This window comes from Platichthys flesus, chromosome 13 (assembly GCF_949316205.1).
Source record: "Platichthys flesus chromosome 13, fPlaFle2.1, whole genome shotgun sequence".
Lineage (NCBI taxonomy): Eukaryota > Metazoa > Chordata > Actinopteri > Pleuronectiformes > Pleuronectidae > Platichthys > Platichthys flesus.
Genome location: NC_084957.1, coordinates 22,398,819 through 22,426,235, shown reverse-complemented (window position 1 = coordinate 22,426,235; position 27,417 = coordinate 22,398,819). Strand labels below are relative to the sequence as shown.

The 27,417-nt window shown below is 41.3% G+C and overlaps 3 protein-coding genes across 4 annotated transcripts; 1 reads left to right on the top strand and 2 right to left on the bottom strand.

Annotated features, from left to right (window-relative positions):
• Positions 1–882: 882 nt before the first annotated feature.
• ftcdnl1 (formiminotransferase cyclodeaminase N-terminal like 1) lies at positions 883–7,450 on the bottom strand. Of its 2 annotated transcripts, none has more exons than XM_062402842.1 (6): positions 7,313–7,450; positions 5,391–5,509; positions 3,307–3,402; positions 2,701–2,856; positions 2,006–2,194; positions 883–1,368 (listed from the first exon to the last, which is right to left on the bottom strand). In XM_062402842.1, the coding sequence occupies exons 2-6, from the start codon at positions 5,503–5,505 to the stop codon at positions 932–934; spliced, it is 993 nt and encodes a 330-aa protein (XP_062258826.1). In that variant the 5' UTR covers positions 5,506–5,509; positions 7,313–7,450; the 3' UTR covers positions 883–931. The 2 variants fall into 2 exon arrangements, with proteins under 2 accessions (XP_062258826.1, XP_062258827.1); XM_062402843.1 differs by lacking the exon at positions 7,313–7,450 and adding an exon at positions 7,012–7,133.
• A 527-nt stretch (positions 7,451–7,977) lies between these two features.
• c13h2orf69 (chromosome 13 C2orf69 homolog) lies at positions 7,978–15,035 on the top strand. Its single transcript, XM_062402017.1, has 3 exons — positions 7,978–8,616; positions 11,020–11,249; positions 12,861–15,035. Exons 1-3 carry the CDS (start codon positions 8,389–8,391, stop codon positions 13,336–13,338), a joined length of 936 nt encoding a protein of 311 aa, XP_062258001.1. The 5' UTR covers positions 7,978–8,388; the 3' UTR covers positions 13,339–15,035.
• A 24-nt stretch (positions 15,036–15,059) lies between these two features.
• stk17b (serine/threonine kinase 17b (apoptosis-inducing)) lies at positions 15,060–26,963 on the bottom strand. Its single transcript, XM_062402016.1, has 7 exons — positions 26,404–26,963; positions 22,383–22,595; positions 21,336–21,474; positions 20,767–20,893; positions 19,455–19,503; positions 18,923–19,102; positions 15,060–18,364 (listed from the first exon to the last, which is right to left on the bottom strand). Exons 1-7 carry the CDS (start codon positions 26,523–26,525, stop codon positions 18,139–18,141), a joined length of 1,056 nt encoding a protein of 351 aa, XP_062258000.1. The 5' UTR covers positions 26,526–26,963; the 3' UTR covers positions 15,060–18,138.
• Between the last annotated feature and the right edge of the window lie 454 nt (positions 26,964–27,417).

The window sequence follows — 27,417 nt, the reverse complement described above, 5'->3', positions numbered from 1 at the left end:
ATCAGTACTTATTTACCATAATATTTCCCCAAAATGTTATCAGACACAACTGCTTGTCAACATTACAACAGTGCAGTTTTCATCTTTGAGCTGTTTAAGGGAATCACATAGATCAATGCCATCAACATATTCAATTTTAAACTGACACAGAGCTGTACACAATCAAATGAAGATTACACAATGAACAGTTTAACTGAGCATTTGCCAAACACTTTGTTTGTTTGCCCATTCTGAAGTGGTGAGCCCAGACGAGTAGTGAGAATGAATTAGGAGTTTGGTGAGTTTGCAGGCATTGCTCTGCTTGGCTAAGCAACTACTGCAGTATCCTGACATGACTTCCCAAGCAAGAGAGCACAGTGTCTGCCAACTACATTATTCTGTGAAAACAACTTTATGTAGTATATTTCGGAGGCTAACTACCAATACAAGGATAACGCTGCTCCTTAGATTTCATATTTTCTACATGAATAATCAGCTGCTGAGCATGCCTTGATTGTGCAACTTTAGCATCAGTAGCATTATATTAGCATAATATCATGTATGTAGCCATGAAATGTATACAAAGACATTAAAGTCAGATGGGAACCTTCAAAGACAATTGAGTACTAGGTTTACAGCCAAGTCGAAGTCCTGATGTTGGTAAATTAGCTTATGCTAGGTAATAAAATCAGCTAGCGACAGCTGAAAAAGTCACTTTTGTGTCCTTCTATGCAAAATCAGACCTATTCAGTCACAAATTACTAGGAATTTTTAGTGGTAAACTGTCATTGTAAACTCAACTGCATATGTGCAGCACATGCATGGAAATGTGATATATGGTAACAGAGGTGTGGTAGATTTAACAAGCGATGACTTGTCTTTATAATAACAGTGACACAAAACAAAGATTGTGCTACTTTATTTGAGGTTTCAAAGGTTCAGGCAAAGATTTTTACATACGGATCCTGCGCTTCTCTTTCCAGAATTCAGCAATCCCTTGAGACAGTGCTAACTCTGCTAAGCCCCTGCACTCATGGGGAGTGAACCCTACCAACGCTGTGCCCTTTGTGCCAACCCCCTGCCTCCCTGCTAGCTCCATGACTCTCGCTGTGATGAAAGAAGCCGGGGCATGATAGTACGGCTGTCCTTCAATGTTGAAAGACGGCCAGGGTTCATCTGCACCCATGTGAGTAGGTGGGCTCCCCTTCACGCTTTCGACATTACAGGCAATTTCCACAGCACCCTCATGTGGCAGTGCCAGCACCTGCACCCCTGGTACGCCCCCAGGGGTCGACGTTCTGATGGCTGTGGCGATGCTACGTCCTATGGCGATGTCCTGAGTGTCGATCGTGACATTGCAGTTCATGACGTATGGACTGGCCCCAACGCCTAGAGGACAGACAATGCAGAGATACAGAACACTTTTGTTTTGATTTTCTTTGTGAGGAAATGTAATTAACAGTTTTGTTAGACATTGCTGGCTGTTCATCAAGTATTTGTCTTTCTCTGTCCATAAAGAAGTTTTAAACCACAACCTTCTCTCAGGAGCAATCTGACTTAAAACTAGAGATATAATGATGATAATAAGAAATAATAATGTGACATTGTGACATTTTAGACTGATTACTCTTCTCACACCTGTACACTGCTCGACAAACGTCACACGACAAAAGTGAAAATTGTTCCAACTCTGAAATGAGTCACATCAATAAGGAATTTTTTAATATCAATATGGAAGAGCTCTTTTATCTTCCATTTTTCATGTGCATTTTGTATTGTTGGGCATTGTTAGAGTCTTATTTGGGCTTTGTTGTTTTTGCCATTAATACAGTCAAACTAGAGAAGAGAGAAGGCCTGTGGTCAAGCTGGAACAAACAACAATTTTGTATAAATAAAGAGATAAAGTCAACAGCATTGAATAATCATGGCAAAGAGATATTGTAACCTGTCCTTAAGGCTGAAAAATGTACCTACGTCAGCATGTCTGGGAGATTCATTTTTACATTTTTGGCCAGCTCTGTCTCACCTGTGACGCCGTATCGTTTATGTGGCTGCGGCCCCATGTCAACCTGGATCACCTGCAAGTCTGCTGTCTTCTTGAACCAGCCCATTTCCTTCCTCCTCTGTGCCAGCCCGCGCTGAAGGGGGGAGTCTGCCCAGCCAAACAGGAAGGTAGAGGTGCCATGGACCCTCTCGATCAGTCCCTTAGCCACAGCTGAGCCCGGACGAGTACACAGACATGTTAGTTCATTCGAAAAATGAAGTGCATGTCATCATGTGCACTTTTCAAAGACACATGAGCCGGGGGAGCGTAGTAAAAAATCTGGATTATGTCTGAATGAGCCAATGTGAGAGAGCAGCAGGAGGACCTCGGCATGGTTAACTGCCACCAATACGTTGATGATACTCAACTGTTGCAAAAATGAAAAAAAGGGTTGTGGTGATGAGGGCAGACGCCTGTGTTGATGTAAAGAAAACCAAAAAACATGTGCTCTCCACAGCAGAATTAATAGATTACATCCTGCCTCTGCCTGCACCAACCCTAACCTGAACGCTGCAGAGATTTCTGTGTTGTTGGGAATGCGTCTGAGCAGAGAGCCTACTGCTGCAATGTTCATGAGTGGATCAAATTGTGCGGACATCTTCCGAAATTCTTGTTTCAAAATGGCTATGATATGTTACATGTGACACAAACACAAACATGCACAAATGGCATCTCACCTCGAGCCTCCTTAGCACATTCCTCCACTCGCACCTCCTCCCCCAGTGGGTAGATGGGTATGAGGTCGACGGAACCCATACACGGGTGGACACCTTTGTGAGCGCACATGTCAATCAGCCCGCAGGCTTTCTCGCATGCAGACAGAACTGCCTCCCCTGAAAGACATAAAACATATCAAATAAAAGGTGCATGAGAAGCCCAGATGTGATGTGTGTGAAATATATTTTATTATCTGATGCAGTTATTTTGTTAGGTTACAGTTTTGTGCATTAGATTAGGTGGATTTATTTGTGTTTAAGAGAGCGCGGAGTACAAAAGTATAACCCTTGAAAAAAATGTCTACATTGTCAAAAGGGTTGTGTTTCGGATACGTATTCAATAAGATAAACTTTCACTATGAGCTTTGCTCATCCAGATTTTTTTGTGTTTAAATCCCTAACAAAGCTTATTAAAGGATTAAATACCCCTCAGAGGATTTAAAAATGGGCACAGAAAATGAATCCCTACTGTAGCAACAGAAATACAACAAAGACAAAGTCTCTATCTTTTCCTCAGAGCAGCAAAATAAATGAAAAATGGCAAAAAAACAAAGATTCACTACTCACTGATGGAGTCAATGCTGGCCACAATGGTGATGACAGAGCGGTTGTAGTCATGATCATTAAAGATGTTCAGCACTGTGGTCCCCTCTCGTCTAGCACCTGATGAATAGCAATTACAAAAATGTCTGATGTAAAATCATGTTTTTGCTGTTAAACTATGAGTTTATTGCTCGACAAGCATTGTGGTCACAGTCTCAATTCAGGGGTTGCATCCTTCGGAAGCTGCAATTAAAGAAAGATTGTGTCAAAGTGATGCAACTAGACTGTCATTGTCCTTTTGTCCCCGAGCAACGGAGGCCCCACAGAGTGAATCCTTACCAGTCCAACATATCTCGTGATTAAGTGCTAAAAAGCAAGATGAAAACATCAGCAGAATCTTTTTTAAGTTGTTCTTACTCAATCGAACAGCTAGTGGTACACATGTTAAAATAAACATCTTTGTGACTTTTCAACATAAAACCTGCATAATTCAGCTCAACATAAAGCATTAAAGCAACAAAACAAATGTTGGGCTTTTACTTTGAAAACAACTTGCTAAATAGGAAGGAATTCTGTGAATGTTGGCCTGCAGTTATTCCAGTGAATGTCTGTGTCAGTCTGATATGGTGAAATAAAAATAATCAAATTATCTAAAAAATCTGGCGGGACAGACAATATTGCTGGTGAGACATTTTTGATCAGCAGTTTGATCCAGTTGGGAGCGGGAGTTAACAGGAATCAACTGGAAATTGTGTGGGTAATTTATACTAAATGAAGCTAGCGTAAGTTCAGTCAGGTAGACTTCCTATACATAGGAACGCCCAATGAAAACGAAACCCCTCCTCCACCCCATTCTCCCCCCGGCTCGAGGACATTCACCTCATCCGGACCCCGACCTCAACGGATCGCGGATTACGCCAATGGATCAAGGATCATAGCAGCGCCCAATCATGGTGGCAGCTGATCGCGGACAAAGAATTTTCAAAACTGCCTATCAAGATACGATTACTAGTGGCATTCATTGCACTTCTGTCCATCCTGGAAGAGGGATCCCTTGCATGCGTCTCTTCCTGAGGTTTCTACTTTTTTCCTGTCAAGGTTTTTGTAGTTTTTCCTTACCCTTGTGAGGGTTGAGGGCAGAGGATGCCACACTAGCGAGTTCAATAGGACTACGAGCATTAGATTTGCCTTCCAAACTTACATTAGACGATAAACCACCACCAGTGTCTAGACCCCGGGGGGTATTCCTGTTCGATGCTCTGCTACACCCCCTTCTAAATCCTGATGACATCTCACAGGGGTCTAAAATGCCAAAGACTGTTTAACATTCTCATTTCTGTGCGTGTAAAAAGAGAATGAATAAAATCTGTTAATTGGAAATCAAGTCTCTCCTGATTGAACTGTATTTACCTTGTCATATACAGACATAAATATAAACATTTTGTTTTGTCATAGGCTGATTTGAGCCCTGAGGCAACTTTGGGCACTTGACTATATGCTTCTGCATCTTTGTGTCATTCTTAACATAGGTCTTTGCACAGTATTTGCAAATGTAAACAGCCTTTCCTTCTCCATTGGCTGGGGTGAAATGTCTCCACACATGAGATAGTGCACGTGGAAGTGTTCTGTAGAATAAGATGAGAAAAAAGCTTGTAAAAAATCACTAATGCAATGCCAGAGATATAAATAGTTGGCCAATTGGAATCGCCTTTAAAAATATTTTACAATTGATGGATAAATGAATAGAAATAGGCTGGATGAACAATCCTCAATCAACATGCTTATATATTTTCCCCAGTAATATCATCGAAACTTACCTGACTAGTCCTGCACACTCCAGCAGGCCTCAATAGCCCTGCTGTAGTGTGAAGGATGCTGGGAATTATCTGCACAAGTGATGGAAAAATGCACAGTGCAGGATTGAAATTCAACGTGGGAAATTGTCCGCCCCACATACATACATGCATACAGAGAGACAAATGGACCTATGTAGAATTAGTATGTAGATGCTGAACTTGTGCACTTAAAAGCTACTTTCACAAATGCTAAGGTTTGAAAACTAAGTCATAACTCATATGTCTCCTGATACAGACGAACAGTGTACTTGCCTTCGGTGTTGTACAAAGCTGCCGTGGCCACAGTCTCCACAAGGTCTTTCCTGCAAGCCTCAGAAATGTTGAGGAGACAAGCCACCAGTCGTCTGCCTAAGGAGCTGGACGCCATGTTACTGCAATAGTGATAACACTGAATTACTTCCTAGTTTGCTGCAGAGAGTGCAGGACTTAAATATGAGGTGCACTGACAATATTAGGGAAAAAAATGCTAAATAAAAGCACAGTGATTTATAATTTTCCACTGGACAGAAATAGCCAAGATAATGAATGTGTTAACTCCAATGCATGAAGACAAATGTTCAAGTAAGACAGTAATGTTCCTCTTGAAATGAATAGTTGAATTCCCTAGCATTAAAGCACACTGCTTCTCAGTTCAATACACTAAGAGGCTTCACTTTTACTGTGAGACTTGGTGACTTATAGTGGCTTCTATTGGCCAATATAAGCAAACTTTACAGAGATATCACTCTTTGTAATTGAACCTAGTGTCTCACCAGTCTGACTCAATGATTCCTTATGACAAATTGTGATTCTGTCGTTTTAGCTTGTATCTATCCATCTCATAATCATAACCTGTGGCTACAAGTGGCTTCTGTTTAACAAAAATGACTCAGTTTCACTTAAAACGTGACTGATATTTATATATTTTCCATTTTTGTACTTGTACATTTAAGTTTGCCCTTATGTGCATTTGTGGCAATTATATCATGTTGGCTTTTTGTCGCTGACAGTGGAGAAGTTCTCTATGGCCATTGAACAGAACATCCTATGTGTCAGCTGTTTATTTCAGATGAATAATTGCTTTTAATCATCAGTCCATCAGTGGTTTGAGGAGCTGCCTTTAACCAAAGAACAAGTGACAGATTCCAGCTCCTCCAGGATGGCACATACGTGCGGTCACAAGAAGGTTGACTGTGTCTCCCGGTGCATTCTCAAGAGCAAGGGGGAGATACCAGAAGACCAGTTGTTCCACAAGGAGAGCTGGACAGGGCTGTAGCAGGACTGGTATCTGCTCCTTTGTGCAAGGAGGAACAGGAGCAGCACCGCCAGAGCCCTACCGGTGTGCACGTTTTTGACCAAACTGTCAGAAACAGACTCCATGAGGATGGCATGAGGGCCTGACGTGCTCTAGTGGGACCTCTGCTCACAGCCCAGCACTGTGCAGCTCGGTTGGCATTCGTCATAGAACACCAGAAGTGGCAGGTCGACCACTGGCCCCCGTTCTCTTACAGATGAGAGCATGTTTGCACTGCGAACATGAGACAGGCGTGAAAGAGTCTGAAGAAGCTGGGGTGAACGTTACGCTGCCTGTAGCATCATCCAGTATGACCAGTTTGTCGGTGGGTCAGTGATGGCCTGGGGAGGCATATCCTTGGAGGGTCGCACAGACCTCAATGTCATAGCTAATATTACCCTGACAGCGGTTAGGTAACCTGGTGCATTGGGTTGGTTCCTCCTAGTGCAAGACAAGTCATTTTGTTCTCAACAAATTTTCAACCTCAATAATTCATTCATCAAAACCTGATGTGTAAGTTAAGTGATCTAATGTAAGTTTCTGGAGTGGTGTAAATCAGTGTAATATGTGAGTCACAGTATGTTGCAGAGTCCAGGTTACCTTTCAACTGATGTACAGTCTTCTCCTGCATATGTTATATTTGGAAGTTCAATGATTCCAAGAGTTGAATAGAGTCGTCCGATGTGGCATGTGGGAACTGTTATTACACTGAGTGGCGCTGCTCCATATCAGTGGTGTGTGTCTGTTACAGATCAGTTCAAAGTCCAGCTTGGTGTAAATTAACTCACTACATGGACCTGGAGCACGCAGGTTAGACACATGTCAAGGGAACATGGCAAACCTACATTGGTTGATATCTCATTCAGAAGTGACATGTGCAGATCACGAGGAAAACACTCACGGAGTTTTCTGACTTCAGTGCAGCAGCCAATCCACGGCTCGTCCAGCTCCACGACACAAGTAGCATGTGTAGCTAATGACGTGAGAGTTCCGTGCAAGATGCTTCACTCCTGTTTACAACTGACCGGAAAACGTCTCAGAAGACGGAGCATTTAGTCATGAACCTGAAACATGTTTATAGTTTTTTGTCACTCTTTGTATTTAGTATGACATTTTTTGAATGAAGTATTGTTTTTATGTACGTTTGACTGCGTATGTATGGATAACGTGTTTCATGACTGTTTTGCATATTTGACATGCAGCTTAAATATTATTTTATTCATCAGTGTAATCCTTTCTCTATTCAATCACACTTTATTTCTATATAATTAATTTATCCTCAACCATCACCTTTTTAAAACCAGATCGAAAACTGCTTAACAAATTTGAAGTTGGCATTAAACTTTAAAATGGTATATTTACTTTACTAGTTTATTTTAAACTGTGCTATCTACATTTTAAATGGACTTATTTTTATTTCTGTGGTGTTCTTAAATGTGGTGCTCTTAAATGTAAAAAATAAATAAAACTGCCTCTGTCTGAACGTAAATGGTGTGGTTGCCGAACGCGGAAGTAGAAATAAGTGTACCCTCTCTACGCGACGGTGTCTGTGAAGCAGAACAAGAACAGACATGCTCACTAGTGCGAAGCAGCTTCTGTGCTCGTGTTTAGACAAACAGCGCCTCTAAGTGGACAGGCAACAGTAAAACCTGTCATCATGAGACAAACTCTCTACGTTTCAGGTGTCACACTGTCCCAGCTGGAGACAGACAACGGGTAGAAGACGGTGTGTTACGCGACATGTTGCGGTGTGTTACGCGACATAGCGTCTCGATGAGGCTCTGATGTTAGTTGCAGATAACGTGATGCTACGGCGCTAGCATAGAACTGCTATCGATAGTTAACACGCTAGCGTCCGGCAACAGCAACATGGTGCGACTGCGGTGAGAAAGAAATCGTTTCCGATTTATTTGACCTTCCCTGTCCCCCCCCCGAGCAGCTGAGGTGGATGTTACTCTGTCAACTGTGACCAAAGCAATGACCTCTGTAGCAGCGACATCCTCCAAGCCTCCGGGGCTGCAAGCAGCGACCAGCCGAGATGCGTGCTCCGGGAGCCCGCTGCAGAGGCTCCCTGCGGTGCCTGGAGACTCCCCGAGCCGAGTGAACGACCTGCTGCTGCTGCGGCCTCACACACACAACCAGGGGGACCCCGAACCAGAGGAGAAGAGCAGCAGGCATGTTGTGTTTTTCCACGGAGATATACAGGTGAGTGGGATGGAGGAAGGAACTAAAGTTATCCCGGGGGGTGAAGGTTCAGTAAAAGTAATCACAATGACTCGGCCATCTTTATTCCCACATTTTCGATTCTATCTGAGGTTATTTCTGCAGTTTTCTTTTCTGCATGTGACACCTAATTAGTGTCACATGTGACTGTTAAAGATTATCAGCAGAGGAAGTGATGTTTTTTGTTTCATTACTTCATAAGAACCCAGCTCAGGGAATAATGACCTGCACATAATCGTAGACAGTAAGTGGGAAAGCACTGTTGGACTCCTGTTATAATGGGTTGGTTTTCCTCTCACTGGGAGGACACAAATCTGAGAGAGGACTTCCCCGTGTGAGGGCAGATATCTGACCCTGTAGCACTGGATGGCTTTCAGCGATGTTTGATATCAAGTGAAGTTTATTTTTATGGATGTTCATTAAAGTTTGTTTAGAGCTTAGTGATGAAGTCAAAGCATTTCACTGAAAGCAGCACTTCTCTCATCACCAAATCAAATCCTAAAACACAGCACTGCGCATCAGGAACATCCAATGACGACCTGTGGGCCCATGGGTGTATTGTGATTGGTGCTGTCACTGCAGATATTCCTGTTTGTGCTATTGGCTGTCGGCTCGAACAGTGTTTTGAAAGTCAAACACCATTTTCAGGTGAGAGCTAAAACTGTCATTGTTTTTATCTGAGTAGAGCTCTAAATTAACAAACTTCAATACCCAGAATACCACAGTTTAGGGAGTTTATGGTTTGAATCACCAAAAAATTGACAGTTACACATTGCACACTCAATTGACACTTTAGTGAGGGGATCAAAAGACTTTATATACATTCAGATATTGTGCAACACAAAGATGTTGAGTGATTCTAAGATGTGTGAATAACATACCAACACTGTGAAACTCAGGAATCGGTCATACGCTGTACCTATTCACTGCATTAAGAATATTATTTATTAGACAACTGACTGTCAATCCTGATGTTTCACCCTGTTTTTATAGCATTTATAACTAATTAAAACCAAACTTAGAAAAATGAACCCTTGGATACACATAAGTGTGATCACAACTACCTAAAATGACATAAACCATCTTTGACAAAATGTATTTAAAGTGTACTTTGACTTTGTCCCATCCAATAATCCCCCTTTTCCACCCGGTCAAAAAATCCACTTATACCAGATAACATCTGGCTTGTGTCTGCAGTGGGAGTGGATAAAATCAGCATTCACTCCTGGGTCAAATGACTGCAGTAGGCCCAGGTTTTCATCGGCTCAGGTTGAGATCAGCAGTGATGGAAACCCTTGTGAATGTGATAATTTCCTCTTTATTTTTTGCAGTCTAGATGCAGATGCTGCATTCTGCGTAACATTAAGATGCACATTGAACCTCTAGCTATTTGTGCGCTACAGACAAACAACTTCACTGTTTAAGGTGTCCTGAAGAATTATCTGATCAGCATGAAACATAATAAAAAAGGGAAATGCGTTTGGAGAAACTGCAAGGTGATCAGTAAGGAGGAGGGGTGTTTCTGAACACATTTGCAGTGGTGTGCCAGCCTTGTGATGGCAGCAGCTTTTAGATTGTGCAAAGCCGTGTCAGATATCCTTTGTTTACATTTTTAAGGAAGTTGAAGAGTTCTTACTCATCAATTGCATGTGTCTAGATGAGTGACAAGCTCAGGCATCACACTTTTCTTTTCAAATATTCTAGCGAGTTTAAGAGCCTCCTTCATTAATTCTGTCCAGCTCCTCTGTTCACTGTCCTCATCTGCAATTCATTAGGCAACTTGTTAATAGTGTTAATATTCCCACAGTGTGCTGGTCTTCCCCAGGAGATGCTCATATGCGCTGGACGCCGTCACCGCGACGTTTCCATATAAATAAAAAGAATGAAGCCTCTGTGTTCAGGACCACACAGCAACAGTGTGACAGCACACTGAGAAGAAGCTGCTGATGGAACTAATTAGGTGGACCAAAGGGCAGACTCACCACGGCTGTGACCAGCAGTGGTTTCTTTTGGTCATTTGTTAAACAGTATTTTGCGAATATCCTTGACTTGTACGATATTTTCACGGAGAAATAAATATGTGTGTGTCCTGTCTTAAGGTTTTAAGTGTTAAAGGCCCATTGACATGGCCACTGCAAATCCATCTCCTCCCCAGGAAGAGTTAAGTTATACAACATGCCCTCATTGCATCGTGTGAAGCTGTGTAAGATCTGTGCTAACAGACTAATTTGAGACAGACTTGAGGATTAGCTGATTATACTTACACACAAGTAAATGCCGAGTGATGGCTACATGAACATATCCTATTTTCTGCTTTAATCCAGTGTGTGCAGGTAAAACATGTATTTAGATTTTAAGAGTCTATTTGTGTGTGTTTTTGGGCAGAACTTCCAAGAGGAGATGGCCGTGCAGCCTGAGGGAGCTCTGTGGCTCTCCTGGAGTCTGGAGCAGGTGGCCTTCACTCTGGGCAGACGGTTCCCCGACCAACATGTTTGGGTGGTCCGAGCCTCACGCATGTATCTCCACAAGTTCAGCTGCTACCGCAACTTTGTGGAGAGCAACATGTTCGGGGCACCAGAGTACTCACCTGACTTTGGAGCGTTTCGACATCTCAGGTTTTTGGCCTTGCGTTCTGCTCATGCCTGCTGGATTCTATTTTACATGATGAGTTTAGGCTGTTTGAAGTGAAAACACTTTCAGCTCATACACTCATTAGGTAGAGAGGCTGACAAAGAGACAACTGACGTAAAGGCTCCATTCTAACACATTTAGCTTTAGAACATACAGTAAGCATATAAAATAAAATCCTATACTTAATCTGTGCTGTAATTATTGTGTTTATTATGCTGAATAGAAGCCTTCATTTTATTTATATGACTCAGATGACACCACATGCTATTATTTGAAAATAAATAGTCCTTTTAATTTGGAAAGGTCCGAGTCATATGATACAATGGTTCTCTTTCATATCGGTCCTGTCAAATATGAAGGCACAAAGACTGGAAACAAGGAGGATGATGTTTTTTTTATATACAAATAATGCACTTTACAGTACATCAGTAAATACCAGGAACCAGTTGAGTATTAAAGCCGACGGACACATTCAGCTTCGTGATCTACTTGTCTTATTTACTTATAATTAAAAGCTACTACATACTGTAGATGCTGACACACTGATCATTTTGAGCAATAGAAACAATATTATGAATTTAATAAGTAGTACCAACGCTATTTTGTTTGATAGCCCTCCAAATATAAACATGTTCATTAAATGCTTCAACACGAGCTGCTGTACAGCAATTTAATAATTTCCCTGTGCAGCTGGCAACAATTTAAATCAAACAGTTCAGTGTAAGATCCTTAATCTGTCCATTTTTATGTATTTTTTTGAATCTCTTTAGAGAGTGGTCTTTCCGTTTAGGAGCAGCACCTACTTATTTCATGCTCAGATTTTGTCATTCTTTCACTCAAAACCCTTTGCTCACACTCAAATGGCCTCTGCATCTGCTCAAATTGAATGCTTACATTCAGATGTTTGGGTGTTTGGAAAGACTTCTGTGTCCCCCCCTTATTATGGGTGCATTAGCTTTACTTATTTACGATCTCTGTCTTGTGACTTGTTGCACAAAATAACGCAAGTGCAGAGTAGAAATCTCAGTGCAGGCGTTTCAGGTACATACAGAAGCAGTGTGAGTGCTAATAGAAGTCCTGAAGCAGAGGAAATAACATATCTGAGTGCAAGAGTACAGTTTGAGCACAAGCAATGCAAATCTAAGCACAAACGGGGGCTATTAGAGTGAGGGTTTTGGTTGAAAGCATAACAAAATGTGAATTTGAAATCAATAAGTCCTGCTTTCGAAAGGAAAGACCACGCTCTTGAATAAAGAAAATAACTTGCATTTGATGCCAGTTTTTGATACTCAAATGTATTTTTACAGACTGATCTTAAATAGTACTGAGAAAGTATCAAGGTTTAGTACCCAACATTAGTTGCTGTATAATTTTGTGATGCTAACTGCTGATGATGTAAAGTTCTAAAAAACATGACAGTTCAAAAAGCTGTACTGTCAAAGAGAAGTGGCAAATAGTCCGAGAGACACATAGTCTAAATTTTCATAGACCCTGAAGGTATCAAGACATCTGCATGAGCTTTATAACATTAGGACGTACTGCAGCCTGTACTGCTGGAATGATGCACTGAATCTGATCAACATTTCTGTTTGCAGGGCTCTACTGAGCAACGGCATGGAGCGAGCCAACCTTCCAAACCCCCTCCAGCCACAAGGAGGTGCTGATAGCATCCCCTCAGAGTTTTCACTGATGCTGGTTGGCTTCAGCAAAGGCTGCGTGGTGCTGAACCAGATGCTGTACGAGCTGGGCGGGGCCCGCGATGACCCGCAGATGTCCCCTTTCATTAAATGCCTCTCTGCCATGTACTGGTTGGACGGTGGCCACCCGGGGGGAAGTGAGACCTGGGTGACAGACAAGGGGGTGCTGAAGGAGCTCGCTGCCAGTGGGGTGTCAATTCACGCCCATGTAACCCCTTATGAGGTGCGCGACCCGATGCGGGCCTGGGTGGGCCGCGAGCATGGACACTTCATCAAAACCCTGGAGGAGCTCGGGGCCTGTCCGAATAACAAGCTGCACTTTGAGGAAGAGCAGCCCTCCATCGAGAACCACTTCAGGGTCATCCAGGAGTTTTGAGTGTAGTTCGGAGTGGCCATGCGCACATGAAGAGCACACGCACACGCACGCCTCTCTTTAGTTGTGAGGACACTCATTGACATAATGCATTCCCTAGCCCCTTACCCTAACCTTAACCTGATATGTGAGGAGCAACCAAAATGCCCTCACAATGATGGTATGGCAATATCGGCCATCCTAACTATAGATGGACATGCATACACTTATACACAGAGAAACCGAAAAGCTGAATGTCCGAGCATCACTGAGCGCTTTCGATGGTTAGCTTACAGCCTTTGTCTTGTTGGCTGGTTATACCTCAGTCTCGAGGTGATTTCAGGGTTCAGACAGAGCATGTGACAGATGCTGTTGTGTTGTGTTTCCTTTCTGCTGCTTAATGCCCTCAATCTGAGGTGGAATGATCAGGTAGCCTTCCTCCGTCTGCTAGAAGACCTTGGATAAATGGAACATCCATTATCTTCTTTCAGGGGCTTTCCTAGAGGCTTTTGTTTTTTGTATTAATCCATATTAATAAGCTACTTTAAAAAAATGTAATGCAGCCTTCGAAAGCTGATGTGGACGTCCATTACGCTAAACATGTCTTCCTCAGCCTTGTTTGGTCTTCAATGATCCTAGATTGTGTAATCAACCAGTGGCCGATGGATGAAGCCAAGTACACAGGCAGTACATTAAAACCGGTTCTGTCATTCCCTCAGAGGGAAGAATGTGTCACAGCTTTTCTGTTTGACTGTCAGGTTGCTTAGTCACCAACATAAACAAATGTACTTGTCATTATTACTCTGATCTTATCGCAAATGACACAATCTCCCATCAAGGTTCACTTAGTAGTGGAGGATGTGGAATCTTAACGAGGTTGATGATCATGTGGATCTCAAGGTGAGATTTTCGCAACTGCTGTGTTCAAGAGTCAACTTTAAAACTCCTATGACAAAATTGTTCGACATATTACCTGACTTCCTGATGATTAAACCTTTTTGTCTTTTCACTTTTTTCTAAATATCAACAAATTTAAATTTTCTCAATTTACTTTGATTAGATTTGTTTCCTCACAACACATTTTTATGTTTTTGATGATATACAAAATGACCTTGATAAATAAAAGGTTAGAAGTAGACAGACTAATGCTGATGTACACATTTGCCAAAATATATTCACAAGGTAATATATGAAAGGTATTTAGTAATTTGAATTAAATAATTTGACCATGCTCCCCACAGTAATGTGTTAATATACAAATAGTAATGTACATTGCTGTATATAAAATGACACATACTTGCTGGTTGTGTGAGATGTGATGAGACTGCTGCTTCTGTCAGTGTTGGCAGCATGTGTATTAACTTGCATGTTGTCTTCCAGTCTGTATCTATCTGTAAGCTTATGTAGCATCTTTGCACTGTGCCTACGACTGCAGCTCACTTCACTGAATGTAACTTCAGGGCATTTCATTGTGTTTACTCGCTGTGTGTAAGCAGTGGGTTGTTTACCTACTGCACAGCCAACTGAACACACTGTGCTTCTGACCATCTGCTTAGTGACTGGTGCACATTGACACCACGCCACTCTGTCCTCTTAACGGTTAACCAGTGACGGAGCATGGATCACGCCTTCAGCCCTGTTGAATCAGCAGGTGGCAGCAGTGTGGAGAAGGAAAGAAAATAAAGAACTGAAAAAAAAAGCATGCTTTTTATTTCAATGAACAAAAGACCACATGCTCCATACGATATGTTCTACAATCTTTAATGAGCTTTTTCAGTTTGTTTTGCAATGCCTACATATTAGCCTGCAGTTGATCAGAATATAACACAGATTATGTCTTTTCTTTTAGTCATTTCAGATGCAATCAGAATGCTCATACATTAAAAATATATATAAAATGCAAAATAAACAAACATCTCAAACATGTATTTGCTTGTGCTTGTTGCTGGTTTGACTTAAGTCTACAGTGACCTTTAGTCTGGCTGCAGTTACAGAAAAGACAAGTGTTCGGTGACATCAGTGGTAGTTCAGGACTGCCAGTTGAGCACCTCCTGTTCCCACAATGAGCACTCGGGCACTGAGGCCACCGGGTGACTAGCTGCTGGAAATAACAGTACAATAGTTGTACAAAAACCTACACTACAGCATAAGTCATGTTCAAGTGACAAATAAACAATTCCGGCAGACACGAGTCACTTTGTCCGACCCGTTCACTTATTTCGTCATCCTGCAGCGAGATCCCTGACATCACTGCACTGCAAAACAAGTCCATCCTCTCTGCAGACTCTGCTGCAACAGGAAAAGCAGCTTCATTTGTTTCTGTGCAACCGAGTTTTGAAAGTTACTTTTTCAAAGTTAACCCTTGAGAAACTTTCTTAATCAGCCTGAATTGAGATTTTTAAGGTGCAATTGCACGTCTAGATACAGTATTCGGTAGAAACATGTGAGCAGACTTAAAGATGTCACTCTTGAGATGAAGTAAAACCAAGCTTATTTCTTCATACAGTGTAAAAAGAGACAATGTGGCATCTCCTGTTTTCCATAATCTGACAGTCTGAAGCTGGTTTGGAGTCGAAACTGCTCACTCAGATGAAATCTCATTGAGAAGAAAATACATCTTTTACAGTGTGGTGCTCCAGTTTGAAAGGATAAAATCATGAAGATGAGAGCATGGCTGTGGCTGGAGACACCCATCTCCTGCACAAAGGCCTTTGTCTCCGCTGGTGACAACAACAAACAAATACAACATGGACTTATTCCGTTTAGCACCTCGCAACTACAGGAGGAATGTTTGGAGGTTAACAGCAATCACAGTTGCTGGTGCTGCACTTTGGAGGTGGTGGATGTTTTTTTTTTCATTCAAGTATCACTTGAACAAAAGATGGCACTTCCTGTGAGTGAACAGCATTACATATTATGACATTACAGTTACTTTTTTGGCAGCCACTTCCAAGTAAGTGCCTCATATTTCACGTGATACAGAATGTCTGTTTCATTTCTTGAGACAAACATCCAACTCCGTTTTTAAAAACATAGCATCAGTCCTACAAGTCTTTCATGCCTACAAATCTCAAAAGCCAACATCAAAACTAACAGTTGGCCATTTTGGGAAATACTCACATGTCCCATTTGTCAAAAACTGCTCCTTTACACGTTTCGTTCAAAAGATGCACTTCTCTAAATATGTCATCAACTTCTTTTGACTAAAACCACCTGACTCATCCTTCTTTACTTCCCAGTACCACCTGAAAACTAATCCTTACTTTCAACTTCCCAATTCGCTGCAGTCCAACATTTATAAGTCATTATACTGTAACCGCAACAGCATCTGTTTTAAATAACACCAGAATCGTTCAAAACCACTCGCCTCCTACCAGAATCCTTCTTAAAACACGTGAGCACATTATTTACATAAAAATTATAAAGTATAAGTTCAACACACATAAATAATAGTTATTATTTTTTATCATAGGCCTACAAGAATAATGTTAGTAAAAGAAAACAGTGAGCAGAGAGTGAGCTGCATGCCCTGAGATGAAAACACCAGGAACAAATCCCCTGAGCCAGGGGGACGAGAGTAGCTTGTAATGCTGACGCTGTGTAAGCAGACGGAATGGCTTTGGCGAGGGATTCAAAGACAATGAACCTGTCAAGGACACATAATCAGACAAACTTTCAGAAATAGCTCCTTATGTGCTTATCAGTTATGAACGTGTGCTCGTGAAGCTAAGTGCTGAAGTCGTGTTTCTCTCCTGCTTTACTGAGGAAATTCTGAGTAAGTTTGGGCGTGGCATGTGAATGACTCATTAGTTTTATATTGAGCAGCCTTATGTAACTGAGGGAGGATAAAGAAGGATTCCAACAGTACCATGATTTGTTTCTACCGGAATGACCTGAATACAAGATTAAGACTGAATGTGGAGGTCTCCGGGTTCATTGTGCTACATTGTGGTTCCAGTTATTAAAATTAGTTTTATCTGAAGCCCTGAGCTAATTTGAACCCTTCATCTGGAGCCGTCATGGAGAACATGGGACAACGCAAACAACAGGGGACAACGCAAACATAATAGGAATGTTATATGCTTGTGTGTGATTGTGTCCTTCTGCTGGTTGTTATTCAAGTCGAAGTGCTGCGGGGAAGTGAGTGACATGGACAGCAGTGTGTCTTCTAAATAAAATGATAGTGGCCATTGCGAGACACAACATACAAAGACAGGTTAGTCTTTTAAACTCTACCTGATTTCCCATGATGGTGCTGTCTATCGTCATCCACATGAGGACATGATCACACTTCTTGCCTGCAAAGGTTGTTCTCTCTATATATATCACACATTTCTGCTCAAGTGCCACTAACAATAGCTGGAACGAGAACACTTCACATCCCACCTTAAGACAGAGTGCAGTTAACTTCTCAAAAGTTTTTAAAAAAGGTTTTGACTATACAAGAGAAGTATTGCATAGATTTCCCTAGAATGACTGGCCTTCATCAGAAAAGGGACAGATAAACATAGGCTCATGCAGCCGTTGAAAATAGCAAAGATCTGAACAATGAAAATAATTAAATACTTTAGGTTAAACACACTGCATTAATAGACATGTACATTTTCACTTTTAACAGCATCAGTGATTGATCTCAAAATATAGCTGGTTATCTTTGGTTTGAGTGGGTGATCTTGGAATTTTGCAAATTAGTGAGATATGAACAACCTAAATACTCTTGAGTGGGGGGCAGCACACAGCTGTTTGTGTGGGGGCTTAAAATAATTAAAAAACTCAGAGGAAGAGGTGGGCACCCCAGCCTTCGATTCCTTCCATTTTACTTTCTCAAAAGTCACCATCCCTAGGGGCAGATGTTTCCCCGCCAAAGCGAAACCTCTTTGCATGGGAGTGTGGGGAGTCCTGGATGTTCTCCTTGTCTTCAGATGGTGCTGGCCACTTGGTGCCACAACTCCTCTCTCGGGTGGTGCGGGTGAAGGCGGTGGAGTCGGGGCTCAGACACAGCTGCCACAACCACGGATGGCTCATACACTCTGCAGCAGTGGGCCGGTCCCTGTGGTCAAAGCAAAATGTCACGCTCTTAGAAAGCACCACTGTAACAGTCAGAGTTCAGTCATCAAGCCCAACAGACAATCGGTTTCATTAGTATGCCAGTTATTTGCATGCCTAGCGCGACATGCAGGACAAAAGAGTCTGCAAAAAGGTCCCTATTTACAGACTATCTATCTATCTAAATTACGCCTCAATAATAAGGGAGCATAGATGGTAAAACACTTTGAATAGACTGTTGATAAAGACTAGGCCTTTTGCAGGAAACTATTGAGAAACCTCCACAACCGGTTTGTCAAGGCAAAAGGTCTGGAGGAAACAAGCCAGGGCCAAACTGCTTTTTTGTTTGCGTTTCTTCTTTGCCTTTTTCCGTCAGTGTGGTTGCATTTTCCTCAGCAGTAACACCAAGCATTTAGAATAAGACTGCATCTAATCGCTGCATCTCAAGCGCGAGCTGGAAAGGAAAGGTGTTGTGACAACATCACAGTAAGAGTGCACCATGACCAATCCGTCAAGCACATCAGCATTTTGAGGCTCTGACACTGTCGCCATGTTTACTCACTCTGGTGCTTTGACCAGCAGCTTGCGGATGAAGTCAACAGCCAGCTCAGACACCCTGGAAAAGGCCTCCCTGCTGTAGTCCACGTTCACCTGGGACACGTTCAGATACGTCTCCTGCTTGTCATCCCCGACAAACGGCGACTCGCCCGTCACCAGCATGTAAGCTATAACGCCCACACTCCTGCGGACAAAATCATGTATGAAGGGCACAGTCAAAACAAAGGTTGGAGCACCTATGGGATAAAGGCATACAAGAGAGCAGATAACATCAATAATCATTCAGAAAAAGAAAAAAAATATATGTATATTTTTATTTATATCTATTACACAGCTACTTTGTGGTTTGTAGATTTACACTGAAATGGATTAGCTCCATTAAAACAAATTTGAACAGATCATTTTGTTTGGATAACAGAGTTAAACTGTGTGTAGCTGTATCACTCTCTCCTTCACAAGAGATAAATTTACAGTTTCTTTCAACTCAGCTGAATGTATTATGAAGAGCTGGTTAAGATTTTCCAGTCAGCACTCACCACAGGTCGGTCGCTGTTGTGATTGGCTCATAATTCAGAATCTCTGGAGCTGCAGGAAAGAAAAAGTCAGCGGTGAGTTGAGAACTGCAAGAATGTGTCATTTCCTGCCTCATGTTGTCTTCTTCCTTTTTTAACCACTACAGCTGTTTTAGTTGCATTTTTAGAATCATGCTTCTGTTTAATGAATTTAATTTAACTCATTGAAGGAGCTGGCTGAGTAAAATGGACAACATAAAGCTCACAGGAATTAAAGACAAGACAATAGGTATGGGAGACCACAAGTGTGAGACCAACAATAAGGCATTTCAATAATCAATGTGAGCTATCTAATGTGCTAAACATAGGCCACCAACAGGTACTGAGAGCCACGGCAGAGGTCATCAGCTCAGGGATCTCCACCACTAAGCAACAACACCATTAATTCATTCATCATTTTTGTTAAAGCTAGGGAGAAGCCACAGCAGTGCTCATGTCAGGCTGGTGGGCTCCTGGTTACAGCAAGGGATTTGCAAGCTGAAGGCCGACATAGGGAGCTCAAGTTCCCAGACCCCATCGCACTGACCATTCTCAGACCAGACATGGATCTGCGTTCTGAAACAACAAAGCAGTTGGTCTTGCTGGAGATGACTGTTCCCTGCAAAGACTGGATGGAGGAAGCCTTTGAGAGGAAATGGGCAAATCCGAGCAGTTGGTGTATGCGGTGTGGAGGATGCAGCCCCATCAAGGTTGTATGGAGAGGCTTTGAAGGCCAGTTGCTTCAAGGGGTAACAAGACCATCTCGAGAACTTGCGAGTATTGAGAGAACTCACGATAGCTGCAGTTACTGCAGCAGTAACTAGGAGGAGGATAACAGCGGACATTTACACTAAAACATGGTGCAAAATGATGCCATTTGGGGTCAACTTTGAAAGTCTGGGCTTACGGACACTTGGATGCCACCACAGGATGGCATTTTTTCTGTTGTTTTTTTACATTTTACAAGTGGTCGCCTTTTACTTCAATCGAATTGGATTTAGCTGCAAAGCTGTTTACCCCTCAAACTCCAAAAGTGTTGTGTGGACTCTCCCACGAAACTTGTTGTCTTCTTTAAAAAGGATTCTCGAGGTCTGTGTGCATGGATTAAAGCCAGTATTTATTGTATGGCAGTAGGATTGTATTTACAGATAATGCCTCTATGTGCACATTTATTGAAATGCTAATGCAGCAAATTAGTTCTCTGTGTTACCAACTCAACTGTGGTTAAGTTGGTGACGTCTGCATGTGTCTGCTGTCTTTGAGTAATCAAAGCCTGTTTTATGAACAATCAACTTACCCACATATTCAGGTGTGCCAAGAATCTCTCTGAGCTCTCCAACCGCACCCAATCTACGAGCCAGGCCAAAGTCTACGATCTTTATATCACCTGGAGGGGACAGGCTGGTCAGGAGAATATTCTGTGGCTGAGGTGGAAAAAAACAAAGAGGAAACACATCTTGTAAAAGCAGAAGTGGTGGTAAAATAAGAAGTACTTTTAACTTGGGAAAAAAACTTGTTAAAAAGATTAAACTTTTTCTCAACTGCTCTTTGACCGTAAGTCTAACGGAGAGGTGTTTAGTTTTCTGTAAGTATTTCTAACAGGGCTGTTTGTTGAAGTCTAGAACAACTATTGACTATATGACACTGTAAAACCCTAATTAAAACATGTTTGCTTCATTTTCTACAAAAGACAATGAGGTTGTTAAAAAATTCCCTATAGAGTTATATTGTAAACAATTCTAACATGGAGATCACCTGCACTGCAGCCAGTAAAAGGACATTTGTTTCACAGCCAGGTGTCAATGACGCAGGAGAAGTAATACATGACATATACAGTGTATTATATACTGAGTATGTGGGTCAAACCTTGAGGTCTAAGTGCACCAGGTTGTTCTGGTGGAGGGAGTGGACTCCCTCCAGTGTTTGCCTGATCAGTCTGGTGATCTGTGCCTCTGGTAGCAGCTCCTCAGACAGACAGTGATCAAATATTTCTCCACCTGCCGCACTGGCCAAAGAGAAAACACAAATATGTTGTAAATACTCAAACTCAACTTTCCAAATATATTAAATCAAAAGGCAAATTTGTGGCATCTGATGTAGTTTAGATGTGGTTGACTTATGAAAAAAGCATAAATATACTGTATTCATGTCCTGGTGGTTTAACCTGTTGTCAGAGGGTCATCTGGTTAAGTCTTATTGAGCAAGAAAGCAACCTGTTCTTGTTATTCCCTGTAAAGCACTTTGTGTAAATGTGTCACCTAAACACACAGAGAAAGACTCGCTTATCTGACTTTGATACACTAGTTCAGTCCCAGTTCTAAACATGCCTGTTTGGAATGAGTTGCTTGCTCGACTTGTGGAAATGCTCTAATGGGCCTACTTCAGAATAATTCCTTGTCTGACTTTATGACATATCAAGTTTTTTAAGCCGCAGCTGGTATTTCTCCTTGTCCAGACTGTCTTACAATTGTTCACACTCTCTTTGCTCTGAGTAAGGTGTGGTTACAAAACCACTTGGTTTTACATCTACCATCTTGGTCTTATATCTAGTTTCTGTTTTGATTATACAAAGTGGCTAGATGAATGAAATCCCGAAAGGAAGGACAAATGTTCAGTCCAGTGATCTTCAGTCAGAGTTTCACACCTATTATACAGAGTATAACACATGTATAATATACACGTGTTAATAAACCTGTGCTTTATAATACCCATTTGGTATTATATAAAAGGCAAATCGTTTAACAGCTCCTTGACACAGGACAAACAGAACTTTGACCTCAAAAAGGCATTAACAGGATTGTGCTATGTGTCAGAACAACTGAGATAGTTTCAACAGTGTTAGGTATAAAGATAATGATGTATGTGTCATATGTTCAAACTAAAAAATGTTCACTCCTTTGGTTACAGACTCACTATTCCAGCACTAAGACAATGTCGTGATCCGTCTCATAAGCAGCAAGCAGGTTGACCACTCGAGCATTATTACGGGCCATCTCCAGGACGGCCATCTCATGAATGACATCAGCCCGGCAGTCCCGGCCTCTCCTCCTTTTCCGAAGGAATTTAGCAGCAAACACTTTGCCTGATGCCTTCTCCACACAGCGCTTGACCACTGCAAACTTCCCCCTGAGAGAGTGGAGATATGATTAATATAGAACCATATTAGACACAAAGATCAGTTTCATTATATCATTCTAAAATACAACTGCAGTGCCATTCTAAAACTGCCTGTTTGGATTGGGCTGTTTTTGCTTTCCACTTTTAGAGTAAGTCCTTGTCATTGGTGAGTTCTCCTCAAACAGTTCTACACTATATTGTCACTTGTTCCTTGCTGGAGTGCTGGATGTTGTGTGCAGAACTTGAAAACTTGCATTCATCCTACCTGGTTTATGAAGATTTTATAAAATTTGCTTAATTACTGTTCACATGTAGCTTGAATCTAAGTTTAAATGATTTACTAAACTGCTGGTTTTCTTCATAAATTGAATGTTGGCTATTTCAGAGGTGTGTTCAAAAATCAACACACTCTTTGTGCCTAAGTTCACAACTTCTCAAATTAAAAGGTCTGTAATTTAGCTTAATATGAAGCATTGCAGCAACAACACAAACATGCTTTAACAATGAGGATAGTAAGTAATTCTACGAATGTGGTTGCCATGACAGAGATCAGTGAATATGCTGTATGTCTGTGTCTCAGTTTGAAATAGTGAAAAAAATAATCATATCATCAATATGGCAAGAGATTTGGACCAGCGGTTGGCCCCAGTTGAAGACCGCTGCCCAAAAAACATAAAAGAAGACATGTTCAACTAAGTCCACAGACTGAAAACATACTGCCCCCATTGACTGCTAAAGAGAGCTGTTTGACTTGACTTGATTGACTTGACTTGTATTATATTATATAATATTGAATATATAACGTGTCCAAATCGCACCAGAATAATACTAATAGAGGAATACACACATGTGCTCATCTTATAGGCTTCATACAACTATGAAGCCTATAAGATGATCGGTTAGTGAAATATGAGTTCCACAAACAGACATTTGTTGAATTAGTCAGTAGATCCATAAAGAAAAAGTGTTAAATCAAAATGTAGTACAAAACAATATGTTTAAGCATAGAACACCACAAGTGGTTGTCTAGTTACTATCTCTGGTATGTGAGTGTAGTAGAGAGAAGATAATGTTGTCTAGAAGAAATTTTCCTTAGTTAATACAAAATTAAACTGTTTCGTATGAATAATGTGTTCCAGCACGGCCTGGTGTTAACACTGAAACCATGTCGATATAATCAGAGTAATTGCTCATGAGACTGGGCAGAGACAAGTGGTTACTGGCTGCTAGATTAAACTGTTATGATTCATCCATGCTGATGAACCTGAAAATCAACAGTTCAACTATACACAATTATTAACAGGACTCAGCATGGTGTAAATGACACATAATACATTTTAATCTGGGCCTGCAGAAACTAAGCTAGCGCACCTACGAGGGTGGGACAATGCCATCACACTTCTATTGGTCTGGTTATTTTGACAGACTTGTAGCACCAAAATATCCAAGAGCAGATAGAAAATAAAACAGCAGAAGAGAACTCTAAGAGCAGACATTTCACACGCGCACAGAAGCAACATGAGAGAGGAGAAGAGCTGCAGCTAGAATGTAGCACATCTGTTAGAGTCGTGTCCTAGCCCTCTTTTGTTTACTTGTTTGTTGTTTTATGCTCATATATAAAACGAAAAATAAAGTATAAAAAAAAAAAAAAAAAAAACCTGGCATCAAGCTGATGTTGTAAGTTATGTGTGGACACAAGGCCTTTCAATTACAGCAACAAAAGAAAAACAAAACTCGTCTAAAAATAACAACTAAGCACCAATAGCGATGGCTGTGAAGGTTATAGACCCAGAAAGACTTTTCTTAAACAACAGAACAATGGCACTAAACTAATTTACTTTTGTGGCGCCACCGATCACAGTTAATAATCTTGTATTTATGCAGTTCTAAAATTCAATACCACACCTGGAGTCCTAATATTTTCTCTTCATGAAGTTTAATGAAAAGAATTCCAAATTATTTTCGAATTCTGATGACAAAACAAAAATGATTACAGACATACACCCTGAAAAAAGAATGGCCTTACTGATCATAACATCCTTCTGCATTACATGCTGGGGTTGGAAAAGGACAGTGAGTCACATTTTACGAGTCTATACACAGCCCAGGCATTTACTAGCATTTTAGTAGTTCTGAACTCTTCTCACATTACTCAAACATCTGATTCAGTGTTGATACAGTCAATGCTAACTGATTCGTATGCTAGTCCTTCCAGTATTTTTTTGGTTATCTTGCTTACAAACAAACAGGAGTGAAATATAACCTCCTAGGTGAGGGTAACAACTAACGTGTTGATAGTAAATATAGTTTAGAGAAATAAGAAATAAGGACATGCAGTGAGACCGAAAAGTTCCTGTTAAAGGTCAGCATCTATTTATTTGAAACCATCTCTAGCAAATCTGTAAATTTCTCATTTGGTAACAAGTCAAATGTAGAACTAGAACATTTTCAGCCAAACAATTAACCTTAAACCTTCCTGTTTTGACCACACAAACATGCGCACACACGCACACACACACACAGTGAGAACAGAACAGAAGTGGCATGTGTCGTTTCTCCTTTTTACAGTCTGGTTTGCACATGTGCTTGTTTCCTTCCTCCGGTTTTGAAAGCACAGTTGTACGGTACTTGGGGTGTGATACATAACTTCAAACACACCACTGATGTGATCATGGATGTGGTCATTGACCATCAGCTGTTGCCATGGCTCACACATGGTGCCAAACACATGACAATGGTCTACTGTAGCACGATCAAGTCAGTCCCCTGGCACGGAGAGGCCCTCGTGTTTACGCTGGTAACAAATCTTACAGTCCAGGACCCACATTCAGCTAACATTAATACAGTGATTTGCTTGATCTTTGCTCAGCCTTTAAACAAACATAGAAATTACAGACAATATAAATATGGGTATATATTGCTATAAATTATTAGTTAATGGACACGATTGCCTTTATCACTGACAGGAATTCGTCAGGCTGCCTGTAAGAGTTCCTGTTGTCCATGTGTGAAAATTATTCTGTTTTAACTCTTATGTTCCTAAATCTATAAAGTGATTCAATAGTGTCTATATCTTAACATGTAAAAATATGGTTGAGTAAATGCATCCTTCATTACATATTTTCTTCACATTCACAACAGTGCAATCCTGGGCTTGTTAAGCCAAGGCGCATTTGTTACGACATCATCTGCCTGCTTTTGTGATATTGAACAGCACTATTTTGTGTTGTGTTATAAGCTGCTAAAACAATACCCCCAGTGAATTCGGAAATGATAAGTTCCGTGGTCACTAATGGATCAGGAAACTATGTTTACATTTATCATGGCTGCTTAGGAAGAAAGCCCAGAACACAGTGTGAGGTGACCTCTTAAAATGGATTACTTTGAACGATCAACAATCAAAATATAAATTGATTCATCTTACCTCTTTTCTGTGAAACTGGAGTAAGAGGATAAGCTTTTGTTGAAAAGCTTCTATGTATTCAGTTTGTGACATTCAACTGACTATACACTAAATGGAAATGTATGACACACTTTGGTAGCGCTTGATCTACCGATTAGACTTTCCCATAAACTGTCAGATTCCATAGTTAATAGATGTGTGCAATCAGAAGAGAAATTCTTCTATGTTCTTGGAAATTAAATACAACACATTTAGAAACATTATTCAAAGTAGTAGTATTTTCTGAATCAATATCACCTACTCTTAATAAATGTAAGTATAATAACTAATATAATAGCGCATGGATGAACAACCTCTGGGCTTTGTGCAGATTCTGCATCTCTGTGTAGTAGCAGTCAGACATGTTGTTCTCACCTCCCCAGCTCTCCGGTGACTTCATAAACACTGTCCAGGGGATCCGTGCTGATCGGGGTCTGGGTTTCTCCGAGCAGACCAGCGGAGAGTCCGCTGCGACTGTCCAGTCTCCTCCGAGACATCTTCCACTCCTGTCACTTCTGCTGCCGGCTAACGGACTGAAGACCGGGATACACGCTAAGCTAACGAGGTGGACGGCTAAACTAAGCTAAATTTCTAGCGAGCAACGGCCTCATCGATTACATGTTAATGTTAGCTAAACCCGGTGACCGTGCTATTGTTCAGCTCAGATTACCGACTGTGGTTAGCTCAACTGTGGCTAGCGGGTTTAGCTCGACGGTCAATGTCGCGGAATTAAAAGTGAATTAGAGAGACTTTACTGAGCTAAAGCGCAGTTGTAACTAAGTCAAACCTACACCTACGACTGACAGCGGTTGTTAAATCCTCCACAGCGAGCCTTCGCAGCTCAGCAGACAAGTTTATCCCCGGAGTCCTCGCTCATTCTCAAATCCTCTGCTTGACACTCTCTGGACAGTGGACACGTCACGGCTTGGCGCATGCGCACTGACGTTACGTTTGAAAAAAGCCGTACATTTGAAAGTGAATAGCACCCAGCGATTGGGACTATAGATATATTGGAACCATAGATGGTTGGGACCGGCATAGATAACTATGGGGACATGTGTGTGCCCTGCGCCCGCTTACTTGAACCACCAGAAGTGTGGCTGCAGCTCACTGACGGTCAGACCACAGGCAAGTTCAAGAATGAAAAAAATAAACAGCTCACGTTATTGTTCAGAAGTACAATCGAGACACTTTGATGTATTAAATCAAAGCTTGACTGCCATAAATATCGAAAGTATAAGTTTCAAGTCTATTTGGGGGCATACTTTTGTATTGTTTTGTTTTCTAATCATTAAAGACCAATTCAAATTGTATTTATTCAAATTCAAATTTGATACTTGAATTATTTTGGTACAATCTAAACATGTAGATTTTTTAAGTAAAAAATGT